Source organism: Chaetodon auriga, chromosome 17 (assembly GCF_051107435.1).
Source record: "Chaetodon auriga isolate fChaAug3 chromosome 17, fChaAug3.hap1, whole genome shotgun sequence".
NCBI classification, from domain to species: Eukaryota; Metazoa; Chordata; class Actinopteri; order Chaetodontiformes; family Chaetodontidae; genus Chaetodon; species Chaetodon auriga.
The window spans coordinates 18,276,233-18,295,272 of record NC_135090.1 but is presented as its reverse complement, the minus strand read 5'-3'; the positions used below and the strand labels follow the sequence as shown (position 1 = coordinate 18,295,272).

Here is a 19,040-nt window from a genome sequence, read left to right as displayed (position 1 = left end):
GTAGTGTCGTCCTCAGTCTGTCTGAAGTCTCTGTCCTCACTCAGCCTCTTCTGCACAAGCCCCACACTCCTTAACCTCATATCACAGACAGTGTGAATGTGTGCATTACTCAGTGTGTGCGTTTCCATGTCAGAGTTTTGCAGGTGTGCAGAAACACCGCTGATGAGGTCAGCTCATTCAATCCAATTGTGCCATAATTTGAAAATGTCTCTGCTCGCAGCTCTCGGGGGCTTGCTGCTGCTCATTAGCTGAATGCCAATTCGTGTCCTCTATTGGCCGAGATCGAAGCGGATCAATGCAGAGGAGACATGATGTGATTTGTGTGAGGGAGATAAAGGTTGTAGCTGAGAACGAGCCGGCTTTGCTTTCTCATTGTGTTTATTTATGTGGATGTGTGAGGAGACACACAGAGGATGAGCAAGCGAGCGCTTTTGAACTGAGGACGCATTAAGGCCTGTTTAATCTCAAAGGGCCCCACCCTGTAACCACAGCGTTTGATACAGGTAACAGAGAGCCGAAGTCATGCCGTCACGTCCGGGCCGGCTTCTGTAACTCGGTGCAATCTCTCACTCTGCATTTCTTTTATGTGTCTTTCTAAAAGTTTACTTTCCTGAGAGAAATCAGCATCCAGTGCAGCAGTTAAAGCTGGATTACTACTGGAAATGGACACCTTGGTGATTTTAACAAAGTTAACGCTCTCGGCTAAAGTCATTTTCAACTTTCTAGCTGTAATTTCTGTCTAAAACTTTGACAGCGTTGGGTTTTCTCCGTCCTGCTGTCATTACAGACGTGTCTGAACTAACTCAGGCTCGCTCACAAACTCACGTCTTCGGCTGAAATGTATTTGATACATGAATAATATTAAAATGCGTAGAAAGTGCCGACAGGACGGGAAGGCGTGTTTGTCAGTGTAGACCAGCTGAAAGACAGATACCGGACTTGTTTAGAACTTGAGACTTGTTTGCGTTGACTTGGAGCTTGATTTCGGACATCACAGCTAACAGCTAGCAGCAGCTTCAGTGAACACACGATGCGTTCAGGTACTGTACTGAGTGAACGTCACCTGACTTTTGGCAGCGCTCAGAGCTGTATCATTATAGCTGCACGCGCAAAACAGAAGAAAATAGACTTGAAGTGTAAAGCTACGCTTCGGGATGTGAGCCGAGTGAAACACAACCAGTTAAGCAGCCCGTGTAGCCAAGTGTTCGCCGCACTGGTTGAAAACAGAAGCAGATCTGTTCTGTCAGACTTCGTTCCACCTCTGGCAGTTTCATTTTTCTCTAATTCCCTGAATTTACTCTAATTAATTTGGCGCACGGCCAGCGACTCATTTGCATTTTTGGTCCATTTTTTTCGATTACTGAAAGCATCTGCTGAGGTTTGCCCAACACAAGATGACCTCATTTATTGAAGCACGGCTGAAACACAAAGTTTGGGCTACGTGACAGCATAAAACCTGACTTAAAATCGCTTTTTAATGAATCTTTCAATTGGTTTTATGCAGATGTTACAACAAAAAACATCATAAATGCTGAAACCTGTTCGGATGGACCAAAACAACCCATAAACTTGCTCTGATCTGTTGGACTGCTGTTTGTACCATCTGCTGGCGATGGCACTTTGCCGATTGATTTTTATCGCTGAAAGTACAGTGATGGCCTCGTGGCCTGCCGGAGCCCTGGACGCCTTAATGGTGAATCTGGCCATCAGTGTGGACGAGTTGCACCTGCAAAATGCCCCCGTGTGTTACCTGGAGCAGTAACCTCTCATCTCCTTCGATGACCGCCTGGTTCCACTGTATGACATCAGAGAATGGCAGCTCCCAGCCGTTACTCAGCAGCACGGGGATACACGCCGCCTGGACACACACACGAATACAAAAGCATTCAGAGCAGACAGAGGCACTGACAAACCAACTGCTATCACGCAGAGCAGGCTAAAAAATTCCATACATATCACTTTAATTTTGATCAGCTGCAGCCTGACTGGGTTCCTCCCTTGCTGCTGGCTCCTCTTTGGCAGTAAACAACATAACATGACATACTGCAGCTGCATGAATACAACACAGCCTGTATGAGTTCAGTCCCAGCTGCTTGGCGCTGTGATATCCCAGGCTGAGCAGATAACATGATCAATGCTCTTGTGTGTAAATGCATGTGCAGCTGAGTGTGCGTGTGAGACCCCCATAGGGTGGCTGGAATGAGTAACAGCTCGTATCTCTCCTTTCCCAGGAAGCCCTGGAGGTTTGCTAAAGACTGTCACTCATACACAGATGTGGCTGACAGGGCCAACTCTTTGTGTACTAATTAGGTACAACCACTGAGGGGACATCTGCAGAGAAGGAGGTAAACCGAGGGAACAAGAGCCGGATGAGGGGATGTGAGGAGCATGAGAAGGAAACGGCTGATACGTGGAGGCATCATGCTTTATTGAAGTGGATTTTTGATGTTGCCTTATCCCCTCGTTCGCTGACAGGTTTTTGATGTCGTTCCACTTTTTTTTTTTTTTTTTTGTGGCTTTCCTCACCCTTCTTCTGTACTCCTTTCTTTTCTTCTCTGCTGCACTCTCATCCCATCCTGCTCCCTTCCTCTTTGTGCTCGCTGTGGTCTGGAGTGCTGATAGGCCTGGGTCTTATTTGTTTTTCCACTTTTTTCTAATTAAACCTCCAGAGAACAGCAGCCGAAAGTGGTGGAGATCAAACGCTCTCTCCGGCCCACCGGGGCTCCCGACGCTGCTGCATTTCATCTGAGAACGGACCTGCTGAAGGACACTCCGGCAAACAGGACGACTCGTACGTGTGTGCATGTGTCAGAATCAGCCCCGGGTTACAACCAGGTCACGCAAAGACTCCCAGAGTGATAATCCAAGGCCTCGAAATTTGAAATGCAGCCCGAGGCTCGCCTGAGTCTTCTCCCTGAGAGATGAGGCACTCTGAGGGAGAGTTTCAAACATTTCGAGCCCTCCCTGCCTGGAGGTAGGGTAATATGAAAGCCGATGTGCTGTGTGGTTGCTTTTGGTTTGTTTGCGTTGGGAGATGAAGACGGGGAGGCTTTGAGTAAATGTGTATGTGGAGGAGTGTGCAAATGTGTGTCTGTGTGTACACTGGAAAGCTGGCAGTGAGTTTCTCGCCACATTGGTAATTGCCAGTTCTTTTGTGGGCTCGGCTGGCACCAAAATGTAAAAAAGAAAAAAAAAACCCCACAGCCGAAAAATTCTCCAAAAGTGCCTCGAATGGAAAAGAGGGAAGACGACAAGACCAAGAGAGGACAAAGCAAGAAGACAGGAGGAGAAGGGGGCCGTGACTGCTGCCTGCTGCCAAGCCAAGTGGGCTGTGTGTGCATTTGTCCATTCAGCAGACATCAGCGGTGGGGCAGGCTGCCACTCCTATGGATGCTTCCGGACCATTCATGCACACACACACACACACACACACACACACACACACACGTAGCCCCAGAGAGCAGTGCAGCCAGGGAACAGCGAAGCAGCCAGAGAGTTCAGTGTTGGCAAATCTAAAAACAGCCACTACTGCTTCCTGCACTGGTGTGAGACTGTCGACTTGGGTGGCAGAGGGAGAGCTGCAGCAGCCCGGCTGGTTTAAACCGTTCTCTCACTCCGTTGACTGCGGTTTCTTCATTGTTTGTATACTCGCACATTTCACTGATGGACTTAAATGAACGAGACCAGTGTTTGTACGAGTGTGTGCGTGCGCGTCCGCGTGTGTTAATGGACCCATTTTAGTTTAAAAGGCCTAGCAAATAGCAAATAAAGCCTTTATGGCTGGATCTGCACTCAATACAACACAATGGTCTGGGGAAAACACTTGCAGATGTGACCATTAAGGTGTCAATAACCAAAAGACTACATAAATGCCGGCTCTGGAACATAAACATTCTGCATCCTGTGCACTTCCCTGTTGATTGAACTGTATACGAGCTGGATCTCACTGAATCGCAGCTCTTTCCTGTACAAGTGTAATTTGGTCAGCGTGAGCTGTGCAGAGGGAAATGCTGCAGCTAATGTTTTGATGATTGCTGTGTTGGCATGTAGACATTTTAGCTGTTTGTTTTTGTGGACCTCGGAGTCCTAAAGTACTCAGGCGGGATGAATGCAGGACAGACAACAACATGGCTTCACACAGAATATAAATCAACATTACTTGCCGGTGTTATGTGATTATATTTGACACAGCCTGCCCATGTGTGAGGGAATGATTTATACTCGTTGACACATCCAGTATTTTAGAATATCAATGATCTTGTGCAGTACATGGCAGATGTTTTGCATCTTGACTTTTGTGCAGTAACATTAAATATAGACAAATCTGCAGCAGATTTATGTGTTTGCGCTCACAGTGGATGACGAGATGTGTGGGTTGGTCGTCCTCTGCACGGATGACGGTAAATGCGGCAGTTGTTCACTCTCGAAGCACTAATCTGAATATGGTGATGGACACAAAGCTTTGGGGAAAAAAATGAATGCAGTGCTTCTGTCCGACGTCCACAGTGCAGATGTTAACGCGCCGCGTGGAGTAACGTTAGCGAACACGGGCTGTAGCAGGAGTTACTTGTTGCTTTTTGTTTGGATCAACAAACTCCAGGATTCTTTGCGTTGCAGTCATGAAAAAAATGAAGTGCCAACTGTGCCATCTGTATGTGACCCTGCTCGGCCTTTTGTCAGCATGCTCCTCAGAAAATGATCAAAACACGAGGACTTTACAGAGATCTCTGAGAGCAGGACTCATTTAATGCAGCAGAGGCTTGGGGATTTTTTTTCATTTTCACAAGGTTTACTATCAGAGCAGCTGAACGGCATCATAAATTTGCAGTAAACATGTGCAGTGACCAGTTCTGCAGGATCTCCTGGACAGATTTCAAACGCGCTTAAAAAGTGAAATCCTCTCCATACATTACAGAGTTACACAGGGGTTTACGAGCGAGGCGCCACCAGCTTGTCTACTTAGTGATTATCAAGAGTTTAAGAACAAGTTGATTGACAGTTGTAGCAGCATAAGTAAACAACCTCTGACTCAAATATTGCTAAATCCTGATTGGTGCTTCATGACATCAGCTTTTCCCAATGGAGCCCCACCCACTTCAAACCAGTGAGAAGAGCACATACAAAAACGCAAATAGAGCAATACAGCCTGATTATACTGCTAAGGAGGCTTGAATAACAAATACTGTTTCGTGGTGTGCGCTGCAGTGAGTAATATTTACCTGCAGCGACTCCAGGAAGCGGAAGGAGCCCAGGCGTCGACCTCGAGGCACCAGACAGAAGGTGGAGTTGTGGAGGAGCTCCTGGTAGTCAAACCTAAAAGAGAGAAGAAGAGTTAAAATACATTAATCTACATAAAGAATACAGGACTTAACAGAAAGTGATGGAGATACACTTAATTCAGAGGGACTGAGGTGAGAGATTGAAAGGATTTTGATTCTGAAGACGGTAAAATCCACACAAATGTTCTAAAACGATGGGGGATTTTATTCCAAACTATAGAAAAGGTGCAGAAAAGAGACCTCGAGCTGCAGTTAGGAGAAAAAGCAGGTATGGGGTTAAATTCCCGTGCGATGGCTCTGGGTAAGACAGAACACAGTGAAGAAGGAGCTGTTATCTATGAGAGCTGTTATAGAGAGCCAAAGCTTCAGACTGTGAGAGCGCTACACAAGGATGCATCCAGGGACAAAGTTTAAGATGAATCTTACAAAGTCTCCCAGAGAGTCACAGTTCAATAAGTTCTGTGGCTGTGGGAGGCTAAATTGGAGGACAGTCGAACATTTTCAGTCTAACTGCATGAAATTATGTATTAGAGACAGAGATATGACCTGACCTGACTGCAAAGATGTGGTTTTCTTTTCAGCCTCTTTATACATCTCTGAGCTGAGACACCGAGATATTATTCATATTCATACTGTTTGATTTTATTTTGTATCTTTTCAACTATTGTTGATTTTGTTTTGTATCTTTTTTATTGGCTATTTGTTCTACATGTTCTATTTAGTACCGTCTTTGCTGTCTGTAACAATTTACAATTTACAGTAGTGAGCCTCTGGTTAGCCAAATCTGTGGGTAAAGAAAGAGCCTAGAGTTTTCAGGGAGGATGGAAATAATACATTCATTTGATTAATTTCATGATTTAATTGAAAGTTTGGTTTGTTAATAATAATATTTTATAAATTCCAGATCTCTGCAAAGCGAAAAGAGGGTTGTTAAACCAGCAAGAAAAGCTCAACAATCAATATATTGATCTGTGGAGGAGGGCACCAGAAAAGCACAGACCTCAAACTTCGTGAGATAGCTCAGCGATAACAAACAAATCTAATAAACCGCCTGCCGCTGCGCCGACGCACGCTCCTTTTGATATATGACACATGACATCTGTCGCAGAATTTCTGTGGCTTTCCATTTCTGATGTTTAGTCATAATGGCTCAGATTATGTGCAGTAATAAATCTTCGGTCTGTTCTCCCACCCTCCTCCACAGAAACGCTGGCACCACCACAGACAGCTACTGTACGCTGGAAAGTATATCCATCACTGAGCTCATGAGTAAATACGCCCTAATCTCTGCTCTCTATTGATTTGTGCTGTAGACAAGAGGGCCTGAACTCGAGCCAAAGTGAGACATTTGGAGTGGGCCGCTCCCGCTGACTGCTGCCGCATCACCGCGGTGAGCTGCGCCGCTGCCCGTGCTCGTATTTCACGCCACGAAGAGGAGGAAGAGGAGGCCACGTGGAGACCTCTGCATCAATGCTCGCCTTCATCCGCGAGTGGGACGGGCGCTGCAGCGGCCTCACGGTGGAGTGAGTCTCATCGGGCTCTCTCCTCTGCGCTCTGCCGTCGCTCCCCGCACCCAGCTTTCCGCTCCTTAGCTTGCAGAAGAAACAGTCAGTGTAAAACCAAACCTGCCATTAATCTTCTCACCAGCCCAGTCGTTTATTTAACCCTCCATGACTGACGAGAGGCAGGCCTCTCCCGCTCCCTGGATGAGAAAATTGGGATTTCACTGCTGGTGTTGGCATCATTGAGCGCCGCCGCACTCAACCCTGGACATCAAGATCTGAATGGATGTCCCTGTGCGAGCGTGTATATTCAATATGGATGTGTCAAAACACTCACACACAAACACTGGCATCAGTGTCCTGAAAGGCAGCCTTGTTCGGCGTTCGCCACGGTTCTCCTCCCATACTCCTCCACCTGTTGATAGCGCTTTGCCATGGCCGCTGCCGCACATATATACATGCGTGCGTGGGCGTGTGATGGATCCGTGCGCATCTGCAGCGATATAAATCTCCAGCACGGAGCGTTGGCGCACACTGGAAATCAATCTCCGCGCGAAAATATCCGTCACGACGTTTAACGAGATTTGCACGATGTATTTCTGAGGGATTTTGTGTCCAAATCTTGTTCTGAGCTCAGGATTTAGTTAAACGCATTCATTTAGCTGCGCCAGGAGTTCATGAGTTTGGAGATTTCATGCGCAAAAATGTGCAACTCTGTATATATACTTAAAAGTAGATATATATGTACTTCTCCTTGCGTAAATATACTGCGTTTGGGCGTGTTTGCGTGACAATATGTTCATATTTTCCTGCTTTTGTGTGTGTGTCTGTGTGTGTCTGTGTGTGTGTGTCCGCATGGATAGTATCTAATGTCAGGCAGTGTGACTTCTTGCACGCTGCAGATGCAATGAGACTGATCTGGTTGGTCTGACCCACTTCTCTCTCTCTTCCTGCTGTTTGTGCGCTTGCGTGCGCGCTCGTGCGTGTGCGTCAGCGCGTGTTCGACGATGCATAGCTTGCAGCCAGCGCGTGCGCGTGCGCCAGTGCGCGTCGGGTCCGTTCGGATCCAGCAGTCTAGTCGACCAGTCTGCTGTTCTTTAACGAGGGAGCGTACTTTAATGCAGGGAACAAGTAAATCATTTAACAGCACTTTGTTTCCAACAACAAACAGCCAGGCCTGCTGTGCGCCTCCTTCACTCCTCCTTCTCCCTCTCTCTCTCCTTCTTTTCGTCTTCTCCGCCCTTTGTCTCAGCTGAGTCTGCATGTGTTTGTTGCTGTCCTCTGGTCCATACTTTCCATCAGGAAACCTAAAAGGCTGCGGTGAAGGTTTGCATATGCGAATGGATTTGTGCTGCACTGCTGCTATATGACCTTTCTCGGTGTGAGTGTGTGCCTGTGTGTGTGTTCAAGGATCGGCTCGCCCACTTTAGAACTGAAACAATTAGTCTATAAATCGCTTGGTAGAAAATTCATTAGCAACTATTTGGATTTTCAACTGGAGGAAAATGTCAAGAATTTGCATGTTCCACCCTCTCGAAACTGAACAGTCCTCATTATCTTGGTGTTGTATGATGTTAAACCAAAAATCTTTGAGATTAAAACTGCTTCTGAAGCCATCACTGTGAACGTGTGATGGACATTTTTCACCAATTTCTGACACTGGACCAAAATATGAATCCAGTAATGGACAAAGTGATCAAAGTAATCGATCAAACAGATTTTTTCTCTTGCATCTACTGTTATCTACAAGCAGATAGAACTGCTTTTATCCGCCCCGTCGACTCACTGGAGGTAAATGAAATGTCTGCGTTGCTCACAGCTTTGAAAAACTGCATTGCATAAAAAGCAGTATTTGCAATCTCATATCACAGTATCATCATTTTGTGTACGAGCTACAGAAAGCTACAAAAGTCAACTGGGAAACAGTTCATGGATACAAAACCACACTGGAACGGCTGTTTTTGGGAAGTCCAGTGAATTAAATACTTGACGAATTTCATGTCACTGATGAAGATTCATGTAAAATACCAGTATTTCATCAAGCAGTCATACAGGTTTTGCGGCACTGCAGACGTTGAGCAAAGTGAGAAAAATGTTTTTTTGTAATTTGGGGGAGCCGTCCCTTTAAATCCCTCCTCTGCTTATCACATTAAAAACTGAGCTTTTGCATGAGCGAGTAAGCGAGTCTGTGCGTCTGTGACTGGAGGCCGGTAGGTAAGCCCAGCTAAATAACAATGACTCACTGTGTATTCATGTGTATGTGATTGCATGCATGTCATTTCATATTGTGCCTGGCAAGGAATGCACCGCGCTACACTCCCTGCATGCTAATGTGGGAAAGCATGCATACAGTATTTGTACTGCAGTGTACATGTATACTCTGCATTTACACTGTAATAAGGGAGGGTTCAAATGAACGCCGCGTGCACTGGATGGCAGTTTGCATGACTGTTATCTGCAAGCCCACACTGTTAATGTGCTCGGATCTACCGTCTGATGGATTACATTTAATTACAGAACAGATATACTAGTAGATTGCCGCTGTGTCAAAGTGCATATGTGAATGAATACAGTGGAGTTATTGTGTGAGCACACAACCAAAAACACAATATACTGTATACTGTGTACCTGACGATTATGTTCACTATCGATTCATCTGTAGACTCTATTTTGTTTCACTGTTGTCTCTAAAATTACAGAAAATAGTGATTTTTTTTCAACTAATCATCTAAAACCAAAAAATATTCAATCTATTTTGATATTAAAAGCAGCAAAAACCTTAAATCTGAAGCTGCTGTAATCAATACTCTGCAGTTCCGCTCAGGTCTATAGAGCTTTTTTAACTGTTTCGGTTTTCCAGCCTGCAAACTTTAAAGATTTGGTTCACTCATATTTAGCATTGTTTCCAGATGTAGCAGGCAGCTGTTTTCAGCGAAAAGGTTCTAAAACTCAGCGAACACCACTGTACAAACAGAAGGTAGAAAAAGTTAGCGACTAGCCAGTGAACACAGTGGAGCATTTGGCAGCTAGAGACCTAAAGACCACGGGTGAAGACCAAAACTGAGCTAAAAGGAGAGCGAATATTCGACTTATAATCCATCAGGTGGACACAAACACGTCTCCAAATGAATGTTGCTCCGTGTTTGCTGGATGTTTAAATTAAGCTACTACCAACATATGCTCCTGTTGTGTTTACAGCTCGTTTCTGCTGCCTCCAAGGGGCCAAAAAAAATCACTTAATGCAGGTTTAAGACGATGGAACCAGCATATATTTAGCATAAATAAAAGGGCTAAATGACTCACTGATTATCAAGCCGCTCTTGAATTAGTTGACTAATTGTTTCATCGCTGATGTCGTTGCATTCAGGCTTTTTTACAACCTGCAGAAACATGGCGTGCTTAACGCTTTGACACGAGGCGCTATCTGGATGCTTCTTCATCTCATCTGTATGCCTCCGACTGCACGTTAAGTCTGCGTGTTTTTCAATGAAAATTATGATTATGTGAACACTCGTATCTGTAGAAGTCAGCGCTGCTGTGTGTGTGTGTGTGTGTGTGTGTGTGTGTGTGTGTGTGTGTGTGTGTTGTTTGTGTCTATGCACACACTGCTGCCTCCAACCTTTTTCCAATCACCCGGCCTCCCAGGAGGACAGATAGTTAAATATTAAACATCCAGTATGGAGCCAATCTATGTAGAAGGATAAGAGAAGTTGATTTAGTAGTCAGGACACACAAACACACAAATACACACACACACTCACAAACACACACTTCATATTACTATGCTTTTTCGTATTTTTGTCTCAGATAGCCACAGTCTCATAGAGACATAAATAGAGACACAGGCAACAGAGTCTCTCACACCCACCATGTCTCTCTCTCTCTCCCTCTCCCTCTCTCTCTCTCTCTCTCTCTCTCTCTCTCTCTCTCTCTCCCCCTGACACACACACACACACACACACACACACACACACTGCTGCAGGCTCTCTCTCTTCATGTCAAGGCATTGGGCTCAGTGTGACACCACTATCATCAAAGCTGTGTTTGCTAAGATGGCACCATTCCGAGTCGCCGACCGTGTGCGCGCGTGTGTGCGTGCGTGTTTACGTGCATGCGTGCGTGCGTGTGCGTTTTGTGTTGTCTGATAAGCAAATCTGCTTCTCCTCCACCCTATCATCTCCCAATCCCTCTCTCTCACTCACAGACCCATCGGCTTCACCCTCCCTGACTCGATTCCGCCTTACATTTCTTCTCACCCTCCATTTTGTATGTATGTGTGTGTGTGTGCGTGCCTGCGTTTGTGTGTTAGCTTTTCATTCATTTCTGTGATCAACAAAGCTGCCCGTCTTCGGCCCTCTCCTGTCTGCCTCACCCCTCTTTCCCTGTGTGCTAAACACTGACTACTGAATGAACATCGACTGGGTGAAGGCGGGAGGGAGGGTGGATGCTCATTGACTGACAGCAGCTTCTGGTCAGTTGAGCTCCACTCTGCTTCCTGTAAAGGTCAGGTGTCAGCGGAGCGTGTGCGCTTGGGTGTTTGTGTGTGTGTGCGTGTTTGTCCCTGTGCGCGAACACAAGTGTGTGGTAGACCAAGGTTATGGATTAGCCGCCACAGCGCTAACAGGCCAGTGTCAATACTTTTCATTCTCGTGTGCAGCTCATCGAGCACAACGGGACCCGAGTGGCCGCAGTGACCGTCTTGGTAATGTCAGCGCACACACACACACACCTCAATGCACACGTGGTCAAAGCAAGAATAAGCTTCGGCGACAACATCTCTGCCACCGTGCAATGCAATGAAATCATTTCAAGCATTTTAAACGCACAAATAGAGAGAAACAAGAGCTGAAAGCACACCAGCATTAATACTGCTGCTGCTTCTTTCTCAAAAACCAGAAGTAACTAAGTACTCTTACTCAAGTACTGCACTTAAGTACAAATATGAGGTACTTGTCCTTTACTTGAGTATTTCCATTTCATGCAACTTCATACTTTTACGACACCTCATAGGCAAATATTGTACTTTCAACTCAGCCACATTTGTCTGACAGCTTTAGTTTTCAGATTATGATTCACACCCCTCCTGTCCACTGACAACCACGTATCTCCAAATTTGGTGATTCTGCATTTGCATGTTTCTGATAAAGTGGAAGATTTAGCCAAATAACCCAAAACTATTTAAGAACTCTCTGGGATTAGCTGGAAAATGCATCGTCACAAAGCTGAAAACAGGCTCACAGTCCCTCCTGCAAGGCTCCGTTCCTACATGTCAGCCTCCTGTCCCCTCCAGCGAGGACCGTGGTCCTCCTTCAAAGCCCCCCATCCCCTCGGAACAACTGGTAAAGTCTCCTAAAACTCACATCTGCAAATCAGACACTTGATGCTCATTTTAGCACTGTGCACAACGATCCTTCGCTTCTACTGTGTTTCTTTTTTAGGTGCATATTTTTCTATCATGTCGACACTTTTCATCCATTAATCACACACAGGACGCCACAGGAATGTAAATGGGGATTTACATTAAAGTGAGCATTATGCTAACTGACATCATAGTTAGTAATATGACACCGCACTGAGGCCACATTATGCACAAAATAAAAGACCAGCGCTGCGTGCGAGATGACGATATGACTGCAGCTGGCGGCATGTCACTGGACAGACGGGATGTGAGACACGGGGTGAAAGATGGAGGACAAAGAGATGATCTGAGAGCAGGAGACGATGAGAGGCCGAAAGACGGAGGGAGGGAAAGGACAGACACGGGATCAGAGGAAGGCACGGAGGGAAATGTGTGTGCGGCCAGCTGCTGCAGCCTCTGGGACGCAGGCGGAGGAAGGGAGGGGCGGAGGAGAGAAAGTCACAAAACTACAGCTTTGACTGCAGGCGGCGGGTCAGGCGCTGGGCTACAACCCACACTCAACACGCCATCGCACAGGCAGGAACGAAACGTACGATTGCTGCTTTACGTTGTATGAAAAGCACAAGTGAAAAATGGTAAAGATTAGAGGGAAAGAGAAAACAGACAGCTCAGGTTTCAGCGCGCAGAGGAACCAGGTCTTCTAGTATCCACTTACATTAAACACAGAGAGACAGCGACAGAGTGAGGGGGAGAAGAGAGGAGCAGCACTGCCCGTAATCTTCACTTCTCCTCTTCATCATCTCTTATGTCTTCATCTTTCATTTCAGTAATCTTTGTGTGTGTGTGTGTGTGTGCGTGAGACAAGTCAGCAAGAGAAGAGAAGGTGTATCCAGATGTTAAATCCTTTCCTGCAGCTGTTGCATGTACAAAACTGTGCACACACACACACACACACACACACACACACACACACACACACACACACACACACAACCTTAACGTCAACCCCTAAATATAATGATTTACGCTATGGGGACTTGCATTTCGTCCCCATAAGGAAGTCGAGTCCCCACACTGTGACTGTGCATGTAGATTTATGTCCCACCAACATGAGTCACACACACACACACACACACACACACAGCCTAACTGACTATCTTAACAGCAGATGGACAGATAAGCCACCTCCTTCAATCACTCCTTCTTACTCTCCTCCCTCTCTTCGTCTTCACGGCCATCTACTGCAACAAAGGCTCAGAATTCTTCACAAAGCTGATGTGACGTGTGTAGCATACTGCACGTACAGACAGAAAATGAATCACAGCGAACTCGGAGGCGCTGCCGTGCGGCGTTCACGGGGGTTTATATTTAGAAAGAAACAAGGAGCTATTCTGCTTACAGATCCGCCAAAGACTCGAAAGAAGCCAGAGAAGAATCACGAGGAACCACAGCGAGATGTTTCAGTTCGTCTGCAGTGTGACTGAAGTCGTGTCAAACTTTGAGCCCCATCCATCCCACCACCTCCACCACCTCCACCACCACCACCACCACCACCTCCTCCACCTCCTCCTCCTCCTCCTTAAATAAAATGAAGTAGAATTAAAACAACAAGTTAAGATAGAAAGAGATAAAAAGAGATAAAAGACACTTTGGGACAAAAACAACACAGTTACTGGTTCCTTTCAGGATTCACATTATTAACAAGAAAATTAACTAATAAATGATGAGGTACTATTATCTAGTATTATTCAATGAAATTACCTTTAACAGCAGCTCCCTTTAACAGGGATGTTTTGCACATTAACCCCATCCAGTAATATACATCATTCTGAAATTGGCCATTCTGCACAATGAGCCCTTTTACTGTTGGTACATATCGGCTAATGCTAATGCTTATATGCTAATATTTATGTACTTTTACTAAGAATGCAGGACTTCATTTCAGTATTTTTACATTTTACTACTTCTTCCCTCTCTGACGAATCTGCTGTAAACACATTCAAGTCACTGATCCTTGAACTCTACAAAGCCTGAAAGTTTAAGTTTGAGGGTCTCAGATCAATTTTTCACCCCTCATACTGATAATTCATGATGCTGAATCTGCTGCTGCCGTCAGCCTCATCACAAACCTCACGTATATCCTAACTTCTTTTGATTACTGTCGTGTAACGAGTTCTATCTGGACTTTTCGCAGGTGAAGTTTCAACACGTAAATCCACCTCAGTTTGCTTAAAACTCATTATCTCAATCAGCTTCGTGCTGTGAGTGCTGGGATTTGGCTTCAGAAGGTTTCTTTTCTCTGCGCTCGTCTCACTGGTTTGAAGTCGGTGTTGTTTTTTTTTGTCAAACTCTTTATGAAGAATACCTTAAGATGTTTCCTTAACTTCAATCACTGCTTATGCAGTCATGAATATTTAACGTTATTGAGAAATGCCTCAGTTTTTACGGCCTTTAAGGTGCTGACGGTGGAGTTTAACTGCAGCATCCCTGCGACCTTTTGCTGCGTGTGCTTCCCAATCTTTCCCTTTCCCCTAATTTCCCTTCAGCTCTCCACTGTCTACTTTATAATTCAGATAATCTATAAAAGGAACTAGTGACATCAAATGCTTCTTCATCTTCAAACAGCCTATCTGCTTATCATGGAAAATAAAAGATGCATACATTTATATCTGAAGCTAGAAGGAGACTTTAAAAGGCGGACAAACGGATGCAGTCCCAAGCATTTCTGTCCAGGAGCTCAGACTTGCTGGTATCCAGTCCCAAAATCTCACCCCTCCTTCTTCCCTCCGTCCCTCACAATTACAGTCATGCCCTGACCTTAACACACACACACACGCACGCACACACACACACACACACACACACACACACACACACACACCTCAGCTCCACAGGAGTGTTTCAGATATCAGTCACCCAGCGGGGTTCAGACACGGGGGATCACTTCTGCCAGCCGTCTCCGACTCTCGCCGAGAAAAAAAAAAAAAAAAGACAAGGCCGTTATTTCCGATGCCTCCAGTGCAGCCGGCCTCGCCATATCAAAAGCCACCATTCCTCTGTGTCTCCTCGCTATCTAGCAGCAGACTCGCTAATGGATTTTCTGCCACGCAGCTTTGTCTTCCTCAGTTACCGAGAGTCATTACCGTTGAGGGCTCGAGTGCTGGGCTAAAAAGGAGTTTCTCCCTTTGCGTTCGGGTGCAATTGCTTTCGCTGCGTGACAGAGCGTTGAGCCACCGTCTCCTCCGGGAGTGACAATTAAACTCCTCGGTTACAATAACGGAGCATTATGCATTTTGCTTTACAACATGGCGTCCTGACTGACACTTTTCTTGACCCCTTTGACCTCAAGAAATGTTAAAAACCTCTGAGTTCCTTTCAGAAAGTGGGATGAACCCAACCTCCCTCCCTGTGTGTATTATTACCCATCAATTAACGACGTCTTTTACACCTGCATCCGCTCACATTTTCACCTTTTACATTAGCACTAATTAACACCCCTCACAGCATAACAGGACCACGCCCAGCCGCCGTCACAGTCGAGGCTCGTCTTGCGTCACGGTAACACTTCTTAGATGTGTTTTCCTTTCGAGATTCACCAACCAGGTCGACACGCGCTGCTGTGCTAAAACAAGTAGATCCCAGCGGAGGGTTAACACGAATCCCAGGGGTCACGGGATGATTACAGAGACGGGAGAGGAGAAGGGAAAAGCATTTCTGCTACACAAAACAAAGTTTATTTGTCTGACTTTACAGACTTGTTAAACACTTTTTTTTTTTCTATCAGTTTCTGCTCAGGCGTTAAAATGATTCAGATAGTTTGCCGCTGTTCACGTGTTATATTCAGGGTTGAAAGTGAGCATTTGACCTTGAACGCTTCGTCGGGTTCGTGCTCGTTAAGTTATTCTTTGATCAGACGTTTCCTGATCTACAGGAAGTCGTCATTTCTTAAAAAACCTGTTCAAAGTTCGTGTACCATGGCAGGATGTTGCCGCCACCTTTTAGTGAGAAGAATTTCTTGGTGTTAAATGAGATTTTTCAGGCTATGACGGCACATTACTCTCATGATTACCGGATAATAGACCATCAGTTTTGTTTAAATTTAATTTGGGACTGTTTATCATTACATCTCGTGCTGTACTGTAGTTTTCATACTCCTGTCTTTTTCTATTTTAGCTTAGCTTCGATTTCATTTTACTCTTTTAAATCCTATTTAAATGTCCTTTAACATTTTCTCGTGCTTCTTTTTATCCTGTATTAGGCCTTTGATCACTTTATTTTTCTATATGACAGAATCTTGTTATTATTATGACACAAAATCAGTTAATCTCGTTTCATTAACCTAAATCATTTTAACATGATACTTTTTTATGTCTTTAAAATGATTTAGTTGCCATATATTTGCCATATTTTGCAGTTCTGTTGAAAAACGTAACAGCAAAAGTGCTTGCTATTAGACACAGCTTTATGTTTGGGGGTCAAAGGGCAGAAATCCTGGAAACCAAATGTGTGTTTGCGCGCCTGCATCTTTGTCCGCGGCTTCATGCGGCTGCATTCCTGCCATCCTGCACTTATTATGCCTGTTGACATTGCAGAGGTCCTGAACTCCGCTAGACGCAGCACACATCCAGTCCAACCCTTTAATGTCCTATCTGCTGTTGGTTCTGGACTCAGTGCTCTGCTGCACACACGCTCGTCATGTACACAAATACACTGACCACCAGGCACCCTGTCATTACACACAATCCCTGCTCTGCTGAGTGTGTTCCTGTGTGTGCGCGCCGGCTCCTTTTAATACCACTCTCCACGCATACTTACTCTCCTCTCTGCCGCTTTGTCTTTATCTGTTTCTTGCCCTCTGTCTCTTGTTAATTACACGGAGACGGGGAGGATTGAGCTCTTTAATCTGAAAGGATATGACCCCACTGCCAGTTGATCCCCTTACACTGTTACTTATACCTCAATCCAGTACTCACACACACACACACACACACACGCAGCATGTAAATACAAAAAAAAAAAAGAAATAAAAGGAGGCTTTGTATTCTTAATCGTGGGTCACAGAGAGAGTCAAGGTGCCATAACAAGCTTCAAACTGTGTGTTTCCTCAAGGTTCAAGGTAAATATCTCTGAAATCACAGATACTACAAATGCAAAGAGGTTAGCATTTCTGCATTTCTGCTATTTTTCTTTTCGAGAGGGCAATCTGATGAAATCACAGAGGCTGAAAACGCTTTTTTTCTGTGTCCTGCATCCATTTAATAACAAAATTGCGGTTTTATGCAGATTAAAGCTACATTAAATACCGTATTTTAAGTAGTTCCAGCTCGGCTTATCAAAGTGCTTTCCACTAAATCTATTTAATGTAGCTTTATTTGTACATAACACCACATTTTTACATGTGTGGCTAAAAACGATTAAATGAAAAGCAGCAAAAAAAGTGCAGGTTCCTAGCAAAAAAAAAAAAAAAAAGCTGAAAAATGAGTATAAAAAGATTGTAGATTAAATGTGGGGTATTTCGGCGTTATCACTACAAACCCATCTGAGCGCACACACACTCACTCATAGAGCATCTCCTTGGGCATTAACACAGTGGTCAGCTGCATGTAGTGGCCAGAGAGACGGTGTGACAGACTTCATCATGTGGGGTGGTTAGTTATATATAGAAATGGGAGCACAGCTGTCTGTCCATTAGGCTAAAAGCACAGCGGCGCAGGAACACGACCATGGAGTTAGCCTTCGCATGACAAGGAGGAGACGAGGAGGAGCGCGATGGGATAAAGAGTTCTCAACATAGCTGCTGAGAGAGCTGAGGGGCTGGAAAAGGGAGGGAGGACAGAGGAGAGATGCAAGCTGAGGACAGCGGACAGAGCTGGGAATGATTTGAAGGGCTGCAGGAATCTGTGCAACGCGCTAAAGATCAGACCGACCGTGCAGGATCAAAGGAGAAGGGGAGCAAAAGAGGGAAATACAACTTGTGTTTTGGCAAGTTGGTAAATGATCTTTTGATGTTTGCTGAGACAGGAGCCTTCATTGACTCAGCGTGATGGAAAAAAAAAAAAAAAAAACAAGTGTGGATTAGCATGCAGGCAAAGTGGGCATCCCAGATCCTCCAGGCTCCGAAAGCCACATTTTCACTGCATGCCAGATGGTTTTTGGTCACATGATTCATTGCAAAGTTTTTGGGGAAACTGCACCATTAAAGCACAATATCAATTAAGGCCACCCCTCCAGTTTTACTTCATCTGGATTACTGAAGAGAGACCCTGTCAAAGTACGCAGTTCGACAATATCTGCTTTCTTCCTGAGTGTTAGATAAGAAAATTGATACCACTGATCACGTCTGTATGGTAAATATGAAGCTACAGCCAATTAGCTTAGCTTAGCATTTTTTAATGCATTAATCATACAAGTCAATTAGGAGCGTTAAAGGTGTTGCTAGGTGGATTATGTGAGCTAACATAATCAAATCCAAATTTATGCGAAGATTTTTGGCTCCTTTCATGCAATGCAGTATCTCTTCTGACTCTTTGCATGTTTTAAACAAGAAAAAAACAACTTCGGCCCTCCAGAGAGGTGATTTAAAGTCCCTCCATTTAAACGCAACAGGCTGATATTTCTATCCTGTTGCTAAACCAGAATCAGTGTACTGCTTTTTTTGCTGCCTGGGGATGCAAAACAAATTCAGTGTAAACTGACAATAAAGTTGTGTCAGGTAAGGACAGAGCCAGGCTTGCTGTTTCCAGTCTTAATGCTAAGCTAAGCGAACAAGCTACTGGATGTAGCCTCTTATTTAACAAGCATGAGTTGTAAAAAAAACTAAAATAAGCTGTTGCTCACTTATTTTATCTTTTGATGCTATATGAGTGACCCGAGGATGTGCCTTTGTGGATGCTGTGCACA

At 44.9% G+C, this 19,040-nt stretch overlaps 1 protein-coding gene across 2 annotated transcripts in view; it reads right to left on the bottom strand.

Moving 5' to 3' along the window:
* ext1c (exostoses (multiple) 1c) overlaps window positions 1–19,040 on the bottom strand; it is a 79,350-nt gene that overhangs the window by 9,271 nt on the left and 51,039 nt on the right. For both annotated transcript variants that reach the window (XM_076754961.1, XM_076754962.1), the window contains exons 3-4: window positions 5,220–5,313; window positions 1,751–1,858 (exon numbers count right to left, since the gene is read on the bottom strand). In XM_076754961.1, coding sequence (XP_076611076.1) covers window positions 1,751–1,858; window positions 5,220–5,313 — 202 coding nt within the window. The remainder of the gene's footprint in view (window positions 1–1,750; window positions 1,859–5,219; window positions 5,314–19,040) is intronic.